A 17,876-nucleotide genomic window follows, 5' to 3' on the forward strand; every position below is an offset into this window, starting at 1 on the left:
AATCATGACTGCTAGTAATCATGAATACTAAAACCGGGATGTTTCTTAGTTTCAGCTTTAACAAAGTCAGATCAAAAATTAATATGCCATATAACACTCCCACCCTTCCAGTTCAGGGTGTAACACCCTTTACACCTTGCTAGTGTCACTAATAGCATGGGCAAAGATCTGATGGTTTCAGAAGTTACACCCATCTGCAGTATTATCACCTATTGTCTCACCCTTGTTCTTCCTCATAAGAGAAGTTAGCACATTTGCTTAACATTTTTACCTTGGAAAGTTGCAGGCAACCAGATGGCCTGAAAAAATGATTCTGGAAATATACCATTTCAGACTGCAAATATGTGTTTTTCCTTTATGACTCTGTTAATAACAAGGAGAATAGTGACATCCAACTCCTCTGTTTAACCGCACAAGAAGAGCAACACAGGCTTCTCTACTCAGTGTCCCCTTCTTTTGTGTGAAATCTGCACTCCTGCCCCTTTTCCTCATCAGTCATCTCTCAGGCAATTGACTGCATGTTTTCTGCTTTGCCAAGGGGGCACTTTTGGCTCCCTCCAGAGGAAAGGACATTTTAGGGAACTACTAATCTAAGATTTTCTTCTTTGCATACTGCAAAATATCCCTCTATGTCTGCTTTTGTAGAGGCAACACGTCAGACAAAGGGCTGAGTTCAAACACGTAAACCAAGGTTTGCCACAGCTGATCCTGCAAGGGTTTGTCTGTATACCAAATTACAACTTCACAATTTTAGCTATCAAAAGCAGTAATTTCATTGTCTACACTACTTTTGAAAACTCCTTTGTGAAAAGCAATTCATCTTTTTCCAGAAAAAGACAAGCTTTTGAACCAAAACCTGTTCTACAGTCTTAAAAAATGAGCCCTGCAATCTTAGGACGTTATTGTACCTATCGTTTGTATTTTAGTGTTACTTACCAGTAGAACACAATGTATTTTTGCATGTGCTTATATAGTGCATACACTTTATGAAACCAGAGTTATTTGTTTACTGCTAGAAATGCAAGACATGACAATTGTATTTTACTCTAAGTCCAAATATAAGAGAAAGTTCTATTTTAATGTCCCTTTCGGTCAGCTTTCCATCTCAGAAAACATTCCTACCATGAAGTTACTTATAATGACATATGGATTTTAACCGGTTTGTCAGGCTGGCTGAGATCTGCCATCAGATGACCACCCACTGCCCTTGGCTGAAATCCACTCTCAAACCCATCCGCAAAGCCTTGAAACAATATATTAGGAGACATTTTTTGGAGGGAGGGAAGAAAGAAGAGGTAGGGGGTGAAAAATTAAGGCTCAGTCAACCCTACCCCACCTTTAAGATGCAGTCTGAATCCAATTAAGAAAAGGATGAATAATTAACTTTGGCAGCCAGAGTGCTTCGGAGACATTAAAAAGCTGTCCTTGGCTGATGAAGCTAATGGTTTTAATTGCCTCCAGAAAGGCTGCTGAAATTCAATTTCAGTCCAGTGAGGCTTTTATTTATATATTAAACAATAACAACAATACAAATCTCTGTTTTCCTTCAGCTTGCCAAGCACTTTTTTAGGTACATAACAGTATGTTTCTTCAAATTAACATCTGTGTTTAGTTCAGGAGGCTCAGTCTACACACTGAGATCACCGCAAGGATTTTGGCAGGGTCATACCTAACAGCACCACACAATCACTGCTCTCAGGGGGGGAAAATAACTTGATTCAGAGTCTTCTTTTCTCAAGCCACAATGTATCAGATACCGCAAGTTTAGAGAAAAAAGGCCTCTCCGAGTCACGCTTTGCAGCACAATCACCTTTATCAGCCATTTCCAGCAGAAATGCTTTTGAATTCCCATTCTCTGTTAACTCCACAACACCTAGTGATCAGCAATAAAGTGCTACAGAGGGGGCTTTTCAGGATTAAAGGCATGTTCTCCTACAGTCAGCCCAGCCTGGTGGCTGATAATTTAGAACTATTCACTGTAATGTGAAAACTGTAGCATTTCCCAAATATTTCTGCCAAGGTGTTAATTAGTATTTTTAAAAGCCCATGTCATCCTTTAAAATAGTTTTGGGCAAGATGTCATCAAACAGTAGGTAACCTGTTAATTTCAGATCTCACACAGCAAGTTTTTAGCTCAAATAAAGCCTGAAGGAAGCATGGCAGGGAAGGAGGACTCAAGTTGTGAAGTGGTACCAAATTCTAATAAAGTTTGGGGATCAGAAAAGCAGATATTTGCAAGTTCTTCCTCATATCTCCACGTAACACAAAGTAGTGGGTTTTTTCTGCCTTCATTTCAGGCCTAAGACTTGTAAGTGTTTCTCAAGAGATGCTGAACCCTATAGTTAAAGCAGATTATCCTCTGGGAACCTGAAGGAGCTACTTTTGCCCATACATCTAAGACTTCTAAATCTGTTTTCTACTTCCTTGGTTCCAGCAAAAGCAGGCTCATCCTGTTCTCCAATTAACAGCCATAATGAAGTCCATCAGTTAGGGCTGCAAGGAGAATAAAGCCCAGTGTGCGTCCAGCAGGCGCTTGAAGGCAAAGAAATGATGGTCTCTTGCCAGACTCCAAGTCTGAGATTTTTTCAGAGCAGTTGAGGATAATTAAATACCCAGCTCCCAGTAAAATTCAATGAAATTTAATATGTCTAACTCCCTTATCCCAGGCTTGGGCTTTGATTCAGAAACATCCATTTCAATTCAGGACTGCAGCTAACTGCAGCTTGCACCACAGCCAAGAGCTGCCAGGTACCCAGCCCTGCATTTCCCCTACATTTTGGGGAGAGAAGGCATAAAAAGGCCGATACAGAAGACAGACAGAACTCAGGAGTAGAGAATGAGTAAGTCTAAAGATACGCAATAGAGAACAGTGATGGATAAAGGTGCAGTATGTCATAACATTTTTATACTGTGTGGGGAAATCCTTTAGTCAGCAAGAAGACCTACCTGCCAAATAGCTCAGAGCTTTCATTTCCACCATAGAAAGGAAGTTTATGTTATTTTGTTAAGTATTCTGATTAGAATAGAATCCTATTTCATGCTCCTCAAACAAAAGAGTTCTATCAACCATTATTTGGGCTTTTCCAAAATAAAGGGTAAATTTTTGTTCTCTTCTGAGTGAAACTGAGTAAGTAACCAATCAATTCTCTAAGGAATTTGAGGGGTTTAGTGTCCTGCAGCATTATTCCAAGTTTTTCCATGTAATTCTATGGAATTAAGGACAGAATCAGAGTTTCCTCTTTCTTTCGATCAAAATCAACAGAGCTGTACTGGCATAGAAATGGAATAGCAGAAGAATGAACAATGACTCTTAGTTAAAAACCAAGATTAGTGCTCAGTTTTCAGGAAAGATGAGCATGAGCATAGAAAGGACAAAAGAAATATAATGCACAGTCATACTGTGACCACACCAGCGACATGTGTCCCTCCACAGGGAGAAAACTGACTGCAATGAAATGGAGGGGCAAGTGGAGAGAGTGAGAAAGAACAAAGAAAGTTTATAAAGCAATGCTAGAACAAACACATGAGCTGATTTATCTTTGTTCATCTGATGGGTAAGAGCTGTCTAATCTGTAGAGATCTCTTCAGTTAAATAAACTGTCAGTGGTAATAAACAAGGACCAAAAAAACTGCAATGCCTATCCAATTTTTAAGTATGCAACACAAAAGAAAAATTACTGAATTAAGGCATTTTTCTTTTTATGTTCCCAGCAATGAACAGCATGCTGAGAAAAGTAATTATATTAAAATTACAAACCAGCAGAAATCAGAGAATGCCACATTATTTCCATTTCTTTGTCCTATTGGAGTATATAATCTGAACTTCAGGGGGCTGAGAAAGTTAAGAAAAAAGGTTATCATTTCAGACTGCTTTTTAAATGCCCCCCGCCCAGTGCAATGTTTGATTAATAACTGCACCATTAGATTGAGGAAAACAATGTTGCAAACTTGTAAATTACACAGCAATCCCTCTTATTTGTAAAGCAGTTGACAATACCAGGACATTTTCAGAACAGCCTTTGTGGACACGCATAGATGCACTCTGCTCTCAGTCAGCCATCCATTGTCAAAACTTGCTGGCAAACTCAGCTAGAACAGTGAAAAATAAAATAAACGCACACATATTGCCCTAAAGAAGAAATTTAGGATGCCTTTCATTTTGCAAATAGAAACTCACAGCCAAATCCCTAAGTCTTTTCAAAATTCTGGGCTCCCTAAAGATGCTGTGGGTTGTCTCTAGAGCTCTAGCTGCAAGATCAGACAGTCGGAAATACTTTCCCCTTTATAAACACTTCTCTGCTTTTAAGCCCCATTGCTGAGCATCTTGAACTGTATTGATTGATCCTCCTTTTTGGAGTATGGAACCAGACTACAAATGGGATGAAAACCAAAGTAATTTCTAGCTTTAGAAATGCAGAAAATGTGTTTAAAAACCTGACCAATTTCTGCCACAGATTGTACGACACTATTACTTCACCGGAAATGTCCATCCACATGTGAACTTTATAGTAGTCATTTTTATACTCTCACAGTTGAAAAAAGCAGAAAGAGGAAAAAACAAGGGGAAAAATAACCAATTTAACAGAATGGTCTAGGAGCCATAAATACTACAGTTGTTTCTTGCACTGGTCACTTGGGAGGGAGACCAAAACCTCAAGCTCTATTTTCCTGTGGGAGGCAATGATTTCCCCTTTAAAAGGGATTCTTGAACTCTGGATCCCCAGGTGTCCACCACCCTTTTGATGAAAGGGCATTTATGTGGCAGATGGTACAAATAGCCTGGCATGCTTTGTAGTTACTGGATCACTATAAAAATAAAAACTGCCAGATGGCTGGCATGTTTCTTGGCAGGAGCATAGGGTCCCACTGACTGATGAGAGGAAGCAAAGCTGCCCAAAATAAAATAATAGCATCTGAATTTGCTTTGGAGTGCTTTTAAAATGTGGCTTACTCTGTGTTGGATTTGATTCCTGATGTCTAGGAAGCACCTTGAGACATTCCTCCATCTGTCTGCACCAGAGGAGCATTGCTCATGTCTCTTCTCCTGATTTCACCTGTCCCTCACACCCCAGAGAAATGGGATCTCTCCACCAGCCAGTTCCCTTCCAGAAGGAAGTTCTGCTGGATGCAGGAGGTGGCGCTGCAGGTTGTGATCTCCCCAGCCTCTGTGATAGCAGAGGATGCGTTCCTGAGGGAATACCTCATCTCCCATTCTCTGCTGTTTCTGTCCAGGTTCAAACCTGCAGCACAGCGGAGCACTGTCATACTACAGTACTACAAGAAAACCACCACAGGGAGCATATCACCCTGGGTCACCTCTACATGGACTTTCTCCAGAAGCAGCAAACATAAACCAGTGTAAACACATCAAACTAAATGGATTGTTTATTTTTCCTACCACAGCTATATTAATGCACCATTGTCTCCCTAACTATAACACTGTAGGGCAGCTGGCAGGAAAGGTTTGTTCTGACTGCACCAGATGAAGCGAAAGCTGGAATACTTCTGTGGATTAAGGTATGAGAAGGGCAGACATAAACGCCAAGAGTGCAGCTTCAGCTGCTATTTGCTACGAGGGACTTTTTTACTCTACCTCAGTTTCTCCCATCAGAAAGAGAAGCTTGGTCAGAGCAATACGTTTGCCAGAGGAGGGGTACATGGATTAGTTAATATCTGCACAACTGCTCTGAACGTCCCACTGACACATCTTGTGGGGTAGATGCAATTGTGAAATTCTCTATCTTAGTAACGTGATCGGAGCTGTGAAAAGACTTTGAACAAAGCTTCCAAATTCTCATTTGGAATTTCTGACCTTAATTGCATCCACATAACTTCATGAAGGCAGTCAAGGGTTGAACATGTCCCTTTCACAAATACTCTGCTCATCTTCAGTCACATTTTACCTTCAATTAAGTTATTGACTCATTTAAACCAGTTGATAATCACTAATATACAAAACCTCCAAATAAATGCTATCATTTCTGAAGTTAAAACCATCATGACAAATGAATCCCAGCAAGCAAGCATGGATTTGGGCCAGCCATGATACAGACATAACCCCAGAGTGATAAAAACACAAATAATTCTGGTATTCCACATGGGCCAATTGATCAGCAGGCTAACAGGTCAGTGCCAGGTTGACATCTGAGCACCACATGGGTGTAAGTTTTTCCAAGATGGTTACTTCATTCCTGAAATAAACTTGTTACAACCGCTAATCCCCTGCTCACTGAAAGCAGCTAAACTGCATACATGCATCTCAAGCTAATCAGCAGTTTTGTTCATACCGTTCTTTCACAATCACGGCAACTTCAGTGCATTCAAGCTCTTGCTGAAACTAATATAAAATCTGGAGTAGCATTCAACTGCACTTGTAATCCAAGCTCAATTTTAGCTTACTCACAGAATTCATAGTTCTTTTTCTTCCCACACTGCTGTATAGCACACAGATATCAGAGTAGAGGTTCATTTCATCACATTTCAATTAAAATTCCAGAATTTAAAATTTCTCTTTATGACCTCTCTCTTTCAATTTCTTTCTCTGAAAATATTGGAATAAAATTGCTGCTTCATCTCAGCAGATTTCAGTCTCCGGAGATTACTTCCAGCTGGCATACAGCAGAATACTGACTGAATCAATCTAAGCTGTTTTGAGTAAAGATCAAGAAGGAAAATCAAGACCTGACAGCTTGTTCCTAAGAACTTTCTTGCATTTCTATGCTCCCTGAAAATTAGACCCACCTGACAGTCTGTTCCATAAATGTCTACCAATTTGACAGCATTCCTCATCTCATGATACTTCACGTATTCAAGAGAAAACACCGTTAGATGTAAGATATCCTACGATTTTGTTCCTATGAATGCCTCACTGAAACAAAATGAAATCCATGTGAGACAGTAATTCCTCCCCAAGCCAGGTGCATAAATTATTGACAGTTCTGTACCTTATGCTAAAATCACAATGATAAAAAACCTTGAGAATATATAAAGGCATTTATGCCCACAAGAAAGGCACAAACTGTGCATATGGGCTGGATTTTGGGCAAGGTATGAAAATGAGCTGTAGAAGTACTGGCAGGAAAGGCAGCCCTGGGGGAGGTTCACATTGGTCAAAGCTGACAAAGTCTGGATCATGCTATTCTGAAAGTGGTAAAAACTAGACTTAAGCATGTGAAGAAACAAAGAGAAGGAGTTAAGAAAGAAGATTCTTGCTTGAATTTAGCACAACTCAGAAGAAAAAGTTACCATTTTTGACAAATAGTTATCATATAATGCTTGCCACAAGTATTTACGTGACAGGTTACTTCTGAGGAAGGTCGCTTATTGTCAATGTTTGCTGCTTAGAGACACCTTCGCTTTGCCTGAGCTCAGAGTATGCTGTACTCTCCAGCTGTGAACAGCCAGCTCCTTAAAACACTGCAATGTCTCGTTAATGGAAAGCTCATGGGTTTTTTTTCATTGTTTTAGGGTTGTGGGTTTTTTTTAAGCAAAAAGAAAATTAGTCTCATGAAAAGGAGCTGAGACAGTCAGAATATTTACTGCACTGAACTGGTCTCAAGAGTTCATGGATTTCCATCAGCAGTGTTCTCCCAGGTCTGAAGCTGCTGTACACGTGTTGGCCTCTATTACATCTCATTAGAATCATCAATATCCCCCTCTTTTTTTTTTTCTTATTTTTTTCTGTGCATCAGCTTGCCTTTCTGCAAGGGGTGGTAGAGCTGTTCATACCTGGCTGTACTGTCCTGCTGACCAGTGCATTAGGTTAAAGGCTGTTATGGTGCCCTTGGAGAGGATACCTGTTTGCTTGTGCTACCCTGAAAGCTGCATTTATCAGTACAACGGAAGAAAGGGAAATTATACTTTCCACAGGAGAATGAAAGTACAAAGCACACCAAGTAGAATTCCCATGAAAAATTAAGTCACTTTTTTATACCAAAATACAGCTTTTGATGAAAACCTCCCGTTTTCAAACAATCAATTTCCAATCATTTATTTACATTTTCCATGAAAAGCAGACCCCTTTTTGTAAGAAACAGAATCTAGAGAAAAAATAAACGTTCTGTCAAAAATAGCGTTCATGTGGAAAAATTTCATCCAATTCTGTTTATACAGCCACAGATATATAACAGCCATATAAACAGAGCTGTTCAAATGTGGGCATCTGCATACTCCCACCCTCTCTTTTCCTTGTCTCATATGATCTGTGAACACCATTTATGAAAAGAAAAAAAAAGAATAAAATATACAGAAGTTCAAGACTGAATATAAAATCACTGCAACAATTTCTTAGAGCACTGACAATCTAGTATTCCAGTGGGTGATTTATATGGGCCCTCTGAACCTTGGCTCATGACTTTCAGAACATGGTGAATAAACATGTATATGTGTTTAAAATCTCCAGCATTTTAACATTTACTTAGCAGGGTTCCAAGGACACATACGAGAAGTTTCCAATTGTCTAGGTGATTCAATAGGCTTTACAGCTTAGACATGTGAAACAAATACTTAGCAAATGTTTGAAGAATTTGTAACTGAGCATAGACTGCTTGTAGAGCCCAAAAGCTTGTCTTTGCCCGCATCTCAACTTCGTATTTTACACTGGTTAAAAAAAAATACTACCAGAACATAATCCTAAACAGTCAAATTTAAGGGTGTATCTTGGACAAAGATTTGGGATGAGATTTTCAGAACAAATCTGAGAGAGGGACTAAACAACAGCCAAACCATAGGAACTGTAAGTGAAGCACATTGGAGGGTTTACGTCCTTCACTGGCTTGTTAGCAGCAACATTACCTGGGACTCAACATGGACCCACACTTATCACCAAAAAATTATATATTCCCTGTATTGTCACCTGTACAATGTCCTCTAGTGCTATTCCTGCCCTTAAGAAATCATGCCAGAAGTGTGAGTAAAGAGAATTCCCACCTACAACAGACATGTTTCATTTCATGCTTCATTTCAGTTCCCCAAAGGTTTTTAAAAATACAGTCAAGAAGTATTAAAACATCATCCCAGATGTGGAATCAACCTGAGTTAGGCAAAAATGAGCCCAGTTCCAATCACTTACTGATGTGGTGCAATGCTGCAACTGATGTATTTATGCTTAATTTTTAACAGACATATTTACTCTTTTGTTTAATCTCACCTTCAGAGGCACCACTTGCATCAGAATGGCGAAGTTAGTGAGGTGGTTACAAAGACACACTGAGTAGTTGAGGTCCCCACTTTCACGCACACAACCTTCATTTGACCAAACACCAGTTCCATTGCTGCAAAGCACACAAAAACAGAACATAATCTCTATCAAAATGCATCTTGTGCAGGTTAATTTGACATGCATTGTACTGTACAGGAGATACAAAGGTATGAAAACAATCTCAGGCTGCAGCATCCACAAATACTGCTAGTGGCTTCTCAATTCCATCATGAAAAGAGTTAAGGAAAATCCTGACTGGAACATGGCTTGGATCAGACCCCTCATGAATGCCACTACAGATTTCTCCCCAGTCTTATGGCCAATGAATGATAACTACATTTTTTCTTTACATTGCGCAACCCATTTATTGCATTTCACCTAGACTCAAATTCCTCTATTCTGAAAGCTGCAGCATCAGACAAGTCAATAATCTTGCAGAAGTCATAAGTCAGTGAATCGTATCTGCTGCCCCTCCCTTATCCACTGTGCCACTCATCCTGTCAAAGTAATTCAGGCTGAGCAAGATTTCTAGTGACCCATCAATGTCAGTTGTTTTTTGTCACTTCATCCTCAGGAGCAACAAAAGCAGCTCCAGCTCCTCTGAGGATATGGCTGGACTGGCTGTGTGGCCAGGTCCCAAGGCTGTACAGGAAAGTGATCCTCATGAGTCTGCTTCTCCTTGGAACCAGAGAAACCCAGAATCCCCTTTGCTATCACAGCACTGCAGTGATGTGGGGACATAGAAGCCACAGGAACACAACCGAGGGCTCCATGGGCTCAGGCACTGTATGTCACCCACCCAAACTGCCTGCTTCTTACCCATTTATTACTTTTGATATTATGTGAGGTCCTGATGCTAGACTGAGTGATCTGTACTTTTCTTGGTACTTATTTTAAATCATTTTTCTTTTGTCCTTTGGGACCTCCTTGAGCTTTTAAAGAGAGTCTGTCATAGGTCAGAAACCAACTGCTTACTCTTTAACTGCCATGCACTAGGGAATAAGGCCATCTTGACACAAATAAAACTCATTTGGAAGGACAGATTTCATATTTCAGTTTCTGTCTGAAGGCAAAGCCTCAAGGGCTCAAGCCTCAAAGGAAAACAGTACAGGAACAATGCCCCAACCATATTAATTCACTTCAGTAAAATCTGTTTCTAATTTATTGTAATTTGTGAGTAACCATAACAACAAGTAACTGCCAACAGCTGGGATAGTTCAACGTACTTGAAACAAAACTTCAATAAAACAATTACAGTGACCTTGCATGCGCATGCTGGAGAGGAGGGACCACAGCATTGCAGGCCACTGCTATAGTAATTAGGCTTATACTGTTATGGCTCAAAAGATGTTAATTCCCAGGAAATTCAAAATTCACTATTTGTATCCCTTCTCAATTAATTCAGTTAAAGCAGCATGTCTGGAAACAAAAAACAGATGAAATATATTCAGGGCTAACAAAAAAAAAAAAAAAAAAAAAGGTACTGCTTTCCTGTAGTTCCTCTTTCCTGAGTGAAATTTAAAGTGATGTTTATCTCCCTTTTATTCTAATTTGCATTCAGGGGCATAATATTTCACCCTTCCATGTACTGGCCAAAATTCACAGCTCTGAAACACTGACTTCACATGATGCTGTGACACAGAAACAGATCCAGTGAAATTAATGGCTCTGCTGGAGGTTTGCCATCTTAAAACATCCAAGCATCTGCCCAAGTGGACATATTCATAAACCAAGATAAGCAGGATTTGTATCAGTCTGCAGTTTTGACTGCAAAATATTTCAGAGTCTCAGTTACCCACCTAGTAGGGGTCTATGAATAACAAGTCTTCTCCTTATAGTAAGAAGCCGCTATCAGATTGTGGGTTTTGTAAGACAGGGCCTCTATTTCTTTAACTATTTCCGTAAATGAAAGAGAACAAGAATGTAGATAACATACAGCATCACAAACTAGGTGTAATCTCATTAATGCACATTAAAGAACTGGAAATTACACAACATACCTATAGTCCAGAAATGCACAGTAAAGATGAACTCTGTTACTCTTATTTAGTGCTTGGCTGTATTGTCGGGGAGTCTGCAAAGAAGAAAATATAAACACTGAAAGAATATTTAAGGAATACATTTTGCTATTCAACTACTTTAAATTTTCATTGCTATAACAACTTCCATAGACTTTTCTAGATTAATACACCATAACTGAAAGCAAATTTTATCAGTCTTTTCAGCTTTACCATAAACACCAAACATGCAAAGGCTGCTATTCAGTCTTAATTTTACACACTGGGATTAAACTCAAATCACTTTGAGCGAGAAGTCTGCATCCCGTTTAAGTAAACAGCAAACCAGGATTGTTTATTGTGTATAAGCACAAATATATGTGTTAATTTTTACAGGACTAGGACATTATTCTTCAGCATGTACTTGGCTTTGTTGGGTTTGTTCTCATTGGGTAATAAAAATCTCACATTTTAGGATTAATAACACTGAAATGTGTGTTGCAATGACCAAATCACAGACATTTTCTTTCCACAATAGCGATTACTTCAAAACGTACAATCAAACTGAAAGAGCAATGCCATAATTCACGATTTTATTTTAACACACCTTAGCAGTATAATTGACATAGTTTCTATCCTCCATAAACAGATTTAGCCGCTACTGCAATCTCCTCATTCAGGAAGCTCCAAAACCCCATTTTCCACTCTGTTACAACACTTTCATGACAAAATAATCGAAATAATATTGGAGTGAAGCAATAATTTGTTATAGACAAAAATATGCAAACTAGAGGATTTCCAGGATGTGTTCAACCCTTTCTACTACATAAATCCCCAAAGTCCACATTATGTTAGACCCTTAAGGCAATTTTTTAATTACAAAAGTCTTCAACATAAACTAATCACTGGTGAATTAACAACCCTCAGATTACTGCAGCATAATTCTGTTGTCAAGATGAAAGATAACCAAGTACTGCTTTCCCTGTTACAGAGAAGGAAGGCAAGAAAACCCACTGCCTAATCATGCTGAAACTCGACCAAGTACAGGAAGTCCCTGGTGCAATTTTCCTTTTCTCTCACAAGTCCAAGGAGTGTCAGGCACAAGGTAACACAGTTCCCTCCTTAGTAGTGATAATAAAACGTTTCTGCCTAACCCAGGACATTCACACATTCATACTGGATTTCAACACACTTGAAGTAGCTATGCTATAGATAAGGCCATTTACTACTTCTTAACTCACATCTCTGGATAACATAAATGGAATTTTCTTATCTGCTTGAGCAACAACCCCAGACAAACTTTCTAGTTCCTTGACTCACCCTGTTTTTCCTAAGACTTCATTACAGAAACAGCTGAGACTGCAGCTTTGTGGAGAGGAAAGAAGCAGCAGATCTCTGTGGAGAGGAAAGACTGCCACTCATCTGCCATGGGTCTCTATTTTCCCTTTGACTCTTCAGCTTTTTTTCCCCATGAGTGAACCAAAGCAAATGGTAAAACTCACACTCTCCCAGGTATGCCACACTGGGAAGTGATAACGGACAAGATTCACACCCCTCATCACCAAGAAATATCTCACTGATATAACCCCCAAGAAAGTTCCTGTCACTTTCTTTCCAGCTGTGGTGATAGAGATGTAGTGAAACCAAGTATATGAGGTTAACTAATACAGAACAGTCCTTCCTGAAAGCCCTTCCCCATCTCTGGCTGCCCTGTAAAGGCCCCATGCAAGGCTTCAGGATCTAGTGGGTATCTTCCCTGCTACATCCATCAATTCTGAACTTCCTATTGCTTTCAGAAAGTGCCCACCACAAGTCGCACCTTTAATAAACAGCAGTGGTCCTGCGCACCTTCCAAATCACAAGCCCTCTATGAAATAGGAGTGTTTCTGTCTGAAAGTTTCTGTGTTTCAGAAACTGCTTCCTTCCCTTAATCCCACCTCTTGCTGCTCAGTGTATTCTTGAAGAGCACTAGTTCAGAAACATCAGAAGACCAATGATCCATAACCCACAACTGGAAAACTGCCTTCTGCAACTTCAGTTAATTTAGAGTTTTGTTGGCACAGCTCATTCTGCTTTACCAGCAGCAAGGCATGTAGCATGTTTGCCCATTATGCTGTATAATGTCATGTCTATAGCTTTCCTGAACTAAGCACTTGAAAGAATCTATAGTCAGTTTGTATGACAAATTACTTCATGTCTGTGATAGACAAATAGTGGCTAAAAAAAAAAAATAAGAGAGAGAAAGATCTGCTGTAATAACAGCTGTCATTTCTGATTTGTAAGATATCTCTCGATAAATCTTGATTCTTAATACACTAAATGGAAAGGGCATCGGAGGGTCAGGTTGGAAGAAGACAAAGTACTTCACTTGCGTATCTTTTTACACAAATAAATCCCAGATGTATGTTTTAGCCTCTATTAAGTATCTCTGGCAAAGGACAAATTATTATTTTTCTCCATCTTTACACACAGATGTCACTCATTAGACAAAGGACTACACTAAGTGAGGCTACAGTCTCTGAGCTGTCCAGAATTGTGTGCATACCCACATGGAAAAAGAATACATAAGCAATAGTTTACAAGAAAGGTTCTTACCAATTTGTCTATTTACTTCTCTTAAAGAATCCCTCCCATGTTTTTACACAGACAACATAAGGCTCACAAGGCTTTTCAGTGTCATTTATGATAACTGCATTAAAAAAAACGCTCATCTTCTCAGACTCCATTAAAGTTCTGCAACAAAACCATCATTAGAACAGAAAGCCCCCAAATATATAAGAAACTGGCTAAAATGAAGAATAAACCCACTTTGATCTTCAACAACTCTACTTCAAATTACTCTCTAATCTATGAAAAAAGGAACTGACTGTACCTCAATACTGCATTGCTTGTGTTAAACTGTGTGTGACAGCTTATATGACTTGGATCCCGCAGCACTGAGGATATCGATTTAATGACATTGATAACAGAAAGCTTAATATACAAGTAGGCTTTTACTCCAAAAGATTAAAGTCACCCTAATGTTTATAAAAGCCTATGAAAGGACAGTTTATGCAGCTTTCAGTAGTCTGCAGAGGGAGAGCAGCAGCATGTTAAGTAAGCCAGGATCTGTGCATTGACTCTCCCTCATCTCTTGTCTTTCTATCAGTCCTCGTGCATGGAGAGGGGAACATGCAGCTTCTTCAAACAAGAATTATGTTAAAAGAGAACCAGAGCAAAGTGTGTGTCTGTCTGCTGAAGCAGGTATCCTGAGGAAGGACTGCCTCTGTTTACATCATGGCTGTTCAGCATCCCTAAACTAAACACTGACTCTCACTACATTAGTCAGAGTTACAAGCAAACCACAGAACCTCACTCTATCTGCTGAGAGCATACAGAGGATATATATGGATGGGGATACAGCACTACTTACATGCTGGGAACTAGGCACAAGGCCACGGTTAGTTAGTGAAAAGGCCAAAAAAAGGGGGTGGGGGGCTAAAAGGACTGCTGGAAACCCTCAGGAAAAGCTAGTTGCAGGAAATGTCATGAACACAATTGCAGAAGAAAAACAGTCAGCCAGCTGCTGCTGGGAAGGCTTGCCAAGGAAGAGAGGCCAAGCAGAGGGTGGGGTGAACCTTTGTGAGATTAGCTTATTTCTCCACCCCTGACTTTAAAAAGCAAATATTTAGCTACAGAGTGGTGGCCACCAAGGGAAGAGGGTGTGCACCTTCTCATTCAACATGCATTTTTCTCCAACACAAAGAAGGAAATATTGGAGGGTCAGATCTGCCATTGATCTACACTCAGTACTTCCAAGCCCAATGTATTGGGTGTTGGACCTCCTCTCAAACAAAGCAGCTAATAATTTACCCAATTCAATTAAATTTGGAGTCCACTTATCACTGTTTACAAAATACAGCATTTTGTCTAATTCAGAGATTTTGAAGCTTCTCAAAATCTCCTCAACCTCCAAAAATACCATGGATTATTTTGAAGGTGGCAAGAAAAGGCTTGAAGACAAGCAAGCCTCTTGCCAGTAGGCTTGTGCCTTCTGTGTAGTTCACAGGCACACTGAAATATTCTTAGAGATTTATGAATTTTGATTCTGGTATATGGATCAAATTACAGACTAAAATGACTCTTCTAATTTAGAGCCTTTCTGCCCTCACAGTGACATCCTGACACTTAGCATGATCTATCCAAGGCCATACAGTTTATTGACTTTCCATCTTTTACTTCTAATTACTTAGAAAATTAAAACTTTAATGTACATTCATCTACTCAGTTCCCTGGAAAAAAGACAGAAAGAAAGAAAGAGAAAGAAGGAATCATCACCTATTTCTATACCAACTATATTGGCTGTTTTCTTCCAAGCTGTGGGAAGACTGCATTGCAACAGACCTCGGGCTCAGATCACCCATCTATTTTAATTTAGCGTCTTTTTGACTGATTCACCCCAAGATGTAATTAGCCCAAGTAATGAAAAAAAATGTTTTAAATTGTACAAAAAAGACTTTAGCTTGTGAATAGGGAATTATACTGTGCTGTGCATAAAAGCCAGCCCTGTAGTTGTTCCACCACTTTCAACAAGGCAACGCCAACACACACTTACTGAAGCAACAAGCAAGAGCAATGTAGGCTCCCAGGGTCAACATGAAAGCTCACTGAATGTATTTCTTGATGGTACAAACATACAGTTAAGAAAAAAAAAACAAAAAAACAACAAACAGAAAATCCTCTGATACCACAAAGGTGGGAGACTGCGAAAGAGAGCAACATAAAGGAAAAAAAAACAGAGAAATATCAGACTATAAAGTCATCTGAAATTACAAAAGTTTGCCATATGTAATTGAATATGGATTGGGTTTGATCCTTCCTTTGCCTGAGGTTAAAAATAGTCGATGTATCGATTTCCTGCAAAAATATTGTTAATCAAATGCTACACCGATAGCCTTCCCCAGTTCTCAGACTTCTCCATTTAACAGCTGCTCTATTGGGCAAGCAGTGTGAGAACAAAAAAAGGAATGAAAAAAAGCAAAGAGCAACAGACTGAAAAATCTCTTGGCTGCTCTAGTAGAGAGCATTTTTCTAAAGAGAGAAAGAAAGGAAGAGTGAATGGATGAGGAAATTGTCCTGGTAGTTTTTTTTGTTTGTTTTTTTTTTTTTAATTATTGTGCATAGCAAAACAAATTGATCACACATCTGAATGTGTGCAGCATCACAAGATCTTGCTATTTTTCTTAGCCCAGCAAGTCCACATCCCTTTAAATAAAAAAATGACATCCTCTTAACAGGATCCCATCTTTCTTATGGCACTGAACAAGAGGCTTCATCCAACTGCTGCCAAGACATTACCTGACCACTTGCAGATCTCGGTGTAGACTGTCAGGCACTGTGAATCTGTAAAACAGTTACTTATGACCTACAGAAACTCAAACTTTACTTGGTGTCCATCTTTCTTCAGCCTGAATCTTTGATCTACTTCAAGTTACTTGCTTGTAACACAGGTAGGCATCATGGCAAGCTAGGGCAGTGACTGCTGAGTATACCCTAAAGTGCAATGTCATTACAGCATTAAAAGAGTAATAGCTCTTCTCTCTGGTTTTGGGTCCTAAATAGCATAGAAGTCTTTTTTTTTTTCCCCCAAAAAAAAACCTGCTTGAGAAAAGCTGCAATTTTGGAATGGAAACCGACTGCAACCTTTGAATTAAAATTGTAACCTCCCTAAACACACATACACAACTCCCAAATGGCTCTTCTTTAATTTTACAGCTAAAAACGTTCCACCCTAACACGGAGGTTACATTCATGTAGATCCCTCAGGCACTTAGCATCAGTGTACCAGTGTTGAGGCCTATACTCAGGAATTTCTGAGCACAAAGTACCTTGCTCAGCTGCACTAAGCCATGTAACCTCTATGGACTATGCTTTCACATATTTCTCAAACATCTAAAATATGTAACACTGTATTTGTTTCATTTTCCTTTCTCATTGGCCTGGCTGCATATGGGCATGATGAGTGTTTTGTATGTATTTGTAAACCCTGGGCAGTGACAAGTATTTGCACGCCAAATTCTTTCAGCTTGGAAGCCAAAACTATTTAAGATACAGTGTAAAACAAAGCCAAACTCCCACTGACTGCAATCCAGATTAATAATACTCACCATATTGTTGTAAATCACAGTAATAATCGGAAAGCACAGAAAGGTTGAAAAATAGCCACAGAAAGAAAAGCTCATTTTCATCAGAGATGCATGGAGCTGACTTCAATGGAAGGCATTCACAGATAGAAACTCTAGGATAAGGACCTTGGAAATTCAATTTGGGCAGCAACCAAGTTACATTCATAAATATTTGATGTGTAAAATTTTTAAATGCCAGTCAGTGAGAAACAGGTCCCTGCATAGTAGTCTTTCCTTATGTAAGCACTAATAAACACAGGGTTGAACTGATGATCTACATGAAAAGCTGCCTTAATGCTTAAATGAGAAAGTTCTGTTCCAAAGAATGAGAAAGTGAAAATATTAGTATTTTTTCCTCTACAAACAGTCCCATTTAAGTAATTAGCAATACATCAGTCAGATGGTTTTGGTATGTCCTTAAACAGTTATACCTACATGTAAGAGAAAAAATTATATGTACATAGACAGCCCTCCAAATCTGCACATGATTTCTACACCTAAGAATGAACTGAGGAG

General features: G+C 39.2%; 1 protein-coding gene across 3 annotated transcripts in view; it reads right to left on the bottom strand.

The window, feature by feature from the left end:
• Window positions 1-17,876, bottom strand: part of ADGRD1 (adhesion G protein-coupled receptor D1) — a 140,521-nt gene that overhangs the window by 52,930 nt on the left and 69,715 nt on the right. For 2 of the 3 annotated variants that reach the window (XM_057414921.1, XM_057414920.1), the window contains 2 exons: window positions 11,200-11,273; window positions 9,149-9,272 (listed from right to left, as the gene is read on the bottom strand). The exons of the other annotated variant lie outside the window; for it this stretch is intronic. In XM_057414921.1, coding sequence (XP_057270904.1) covers window positions 9,149-9,272; window positions 11,200-11,273 — 198 coding nt within the window. The remainder of the gene's footprint in view (window positions 1-9,148; window positions 9,273-11,199; window positions 11,274-17,876) is intronic. 3 annotated transcript variants of the gene reach the window in all.

Source organism: Pezoporus wallicus, unplaced genomic scaffold (assembly GCF_028554395.1).
Source record: "Pezoporus wallicus isolate ANWC-B61680 ecotype Strahan unplaced genomic scaffold, APGP_CSIRO_Pwel_v1 contig_8047, whole genome shotgun sequence".
NCBI classification, from domain to species: Eukaryota; Metazoa; Chordata; class Aves; order Psittaciformes; family Psittacidae; genus Pezoporus; species Pezoporus wallicus.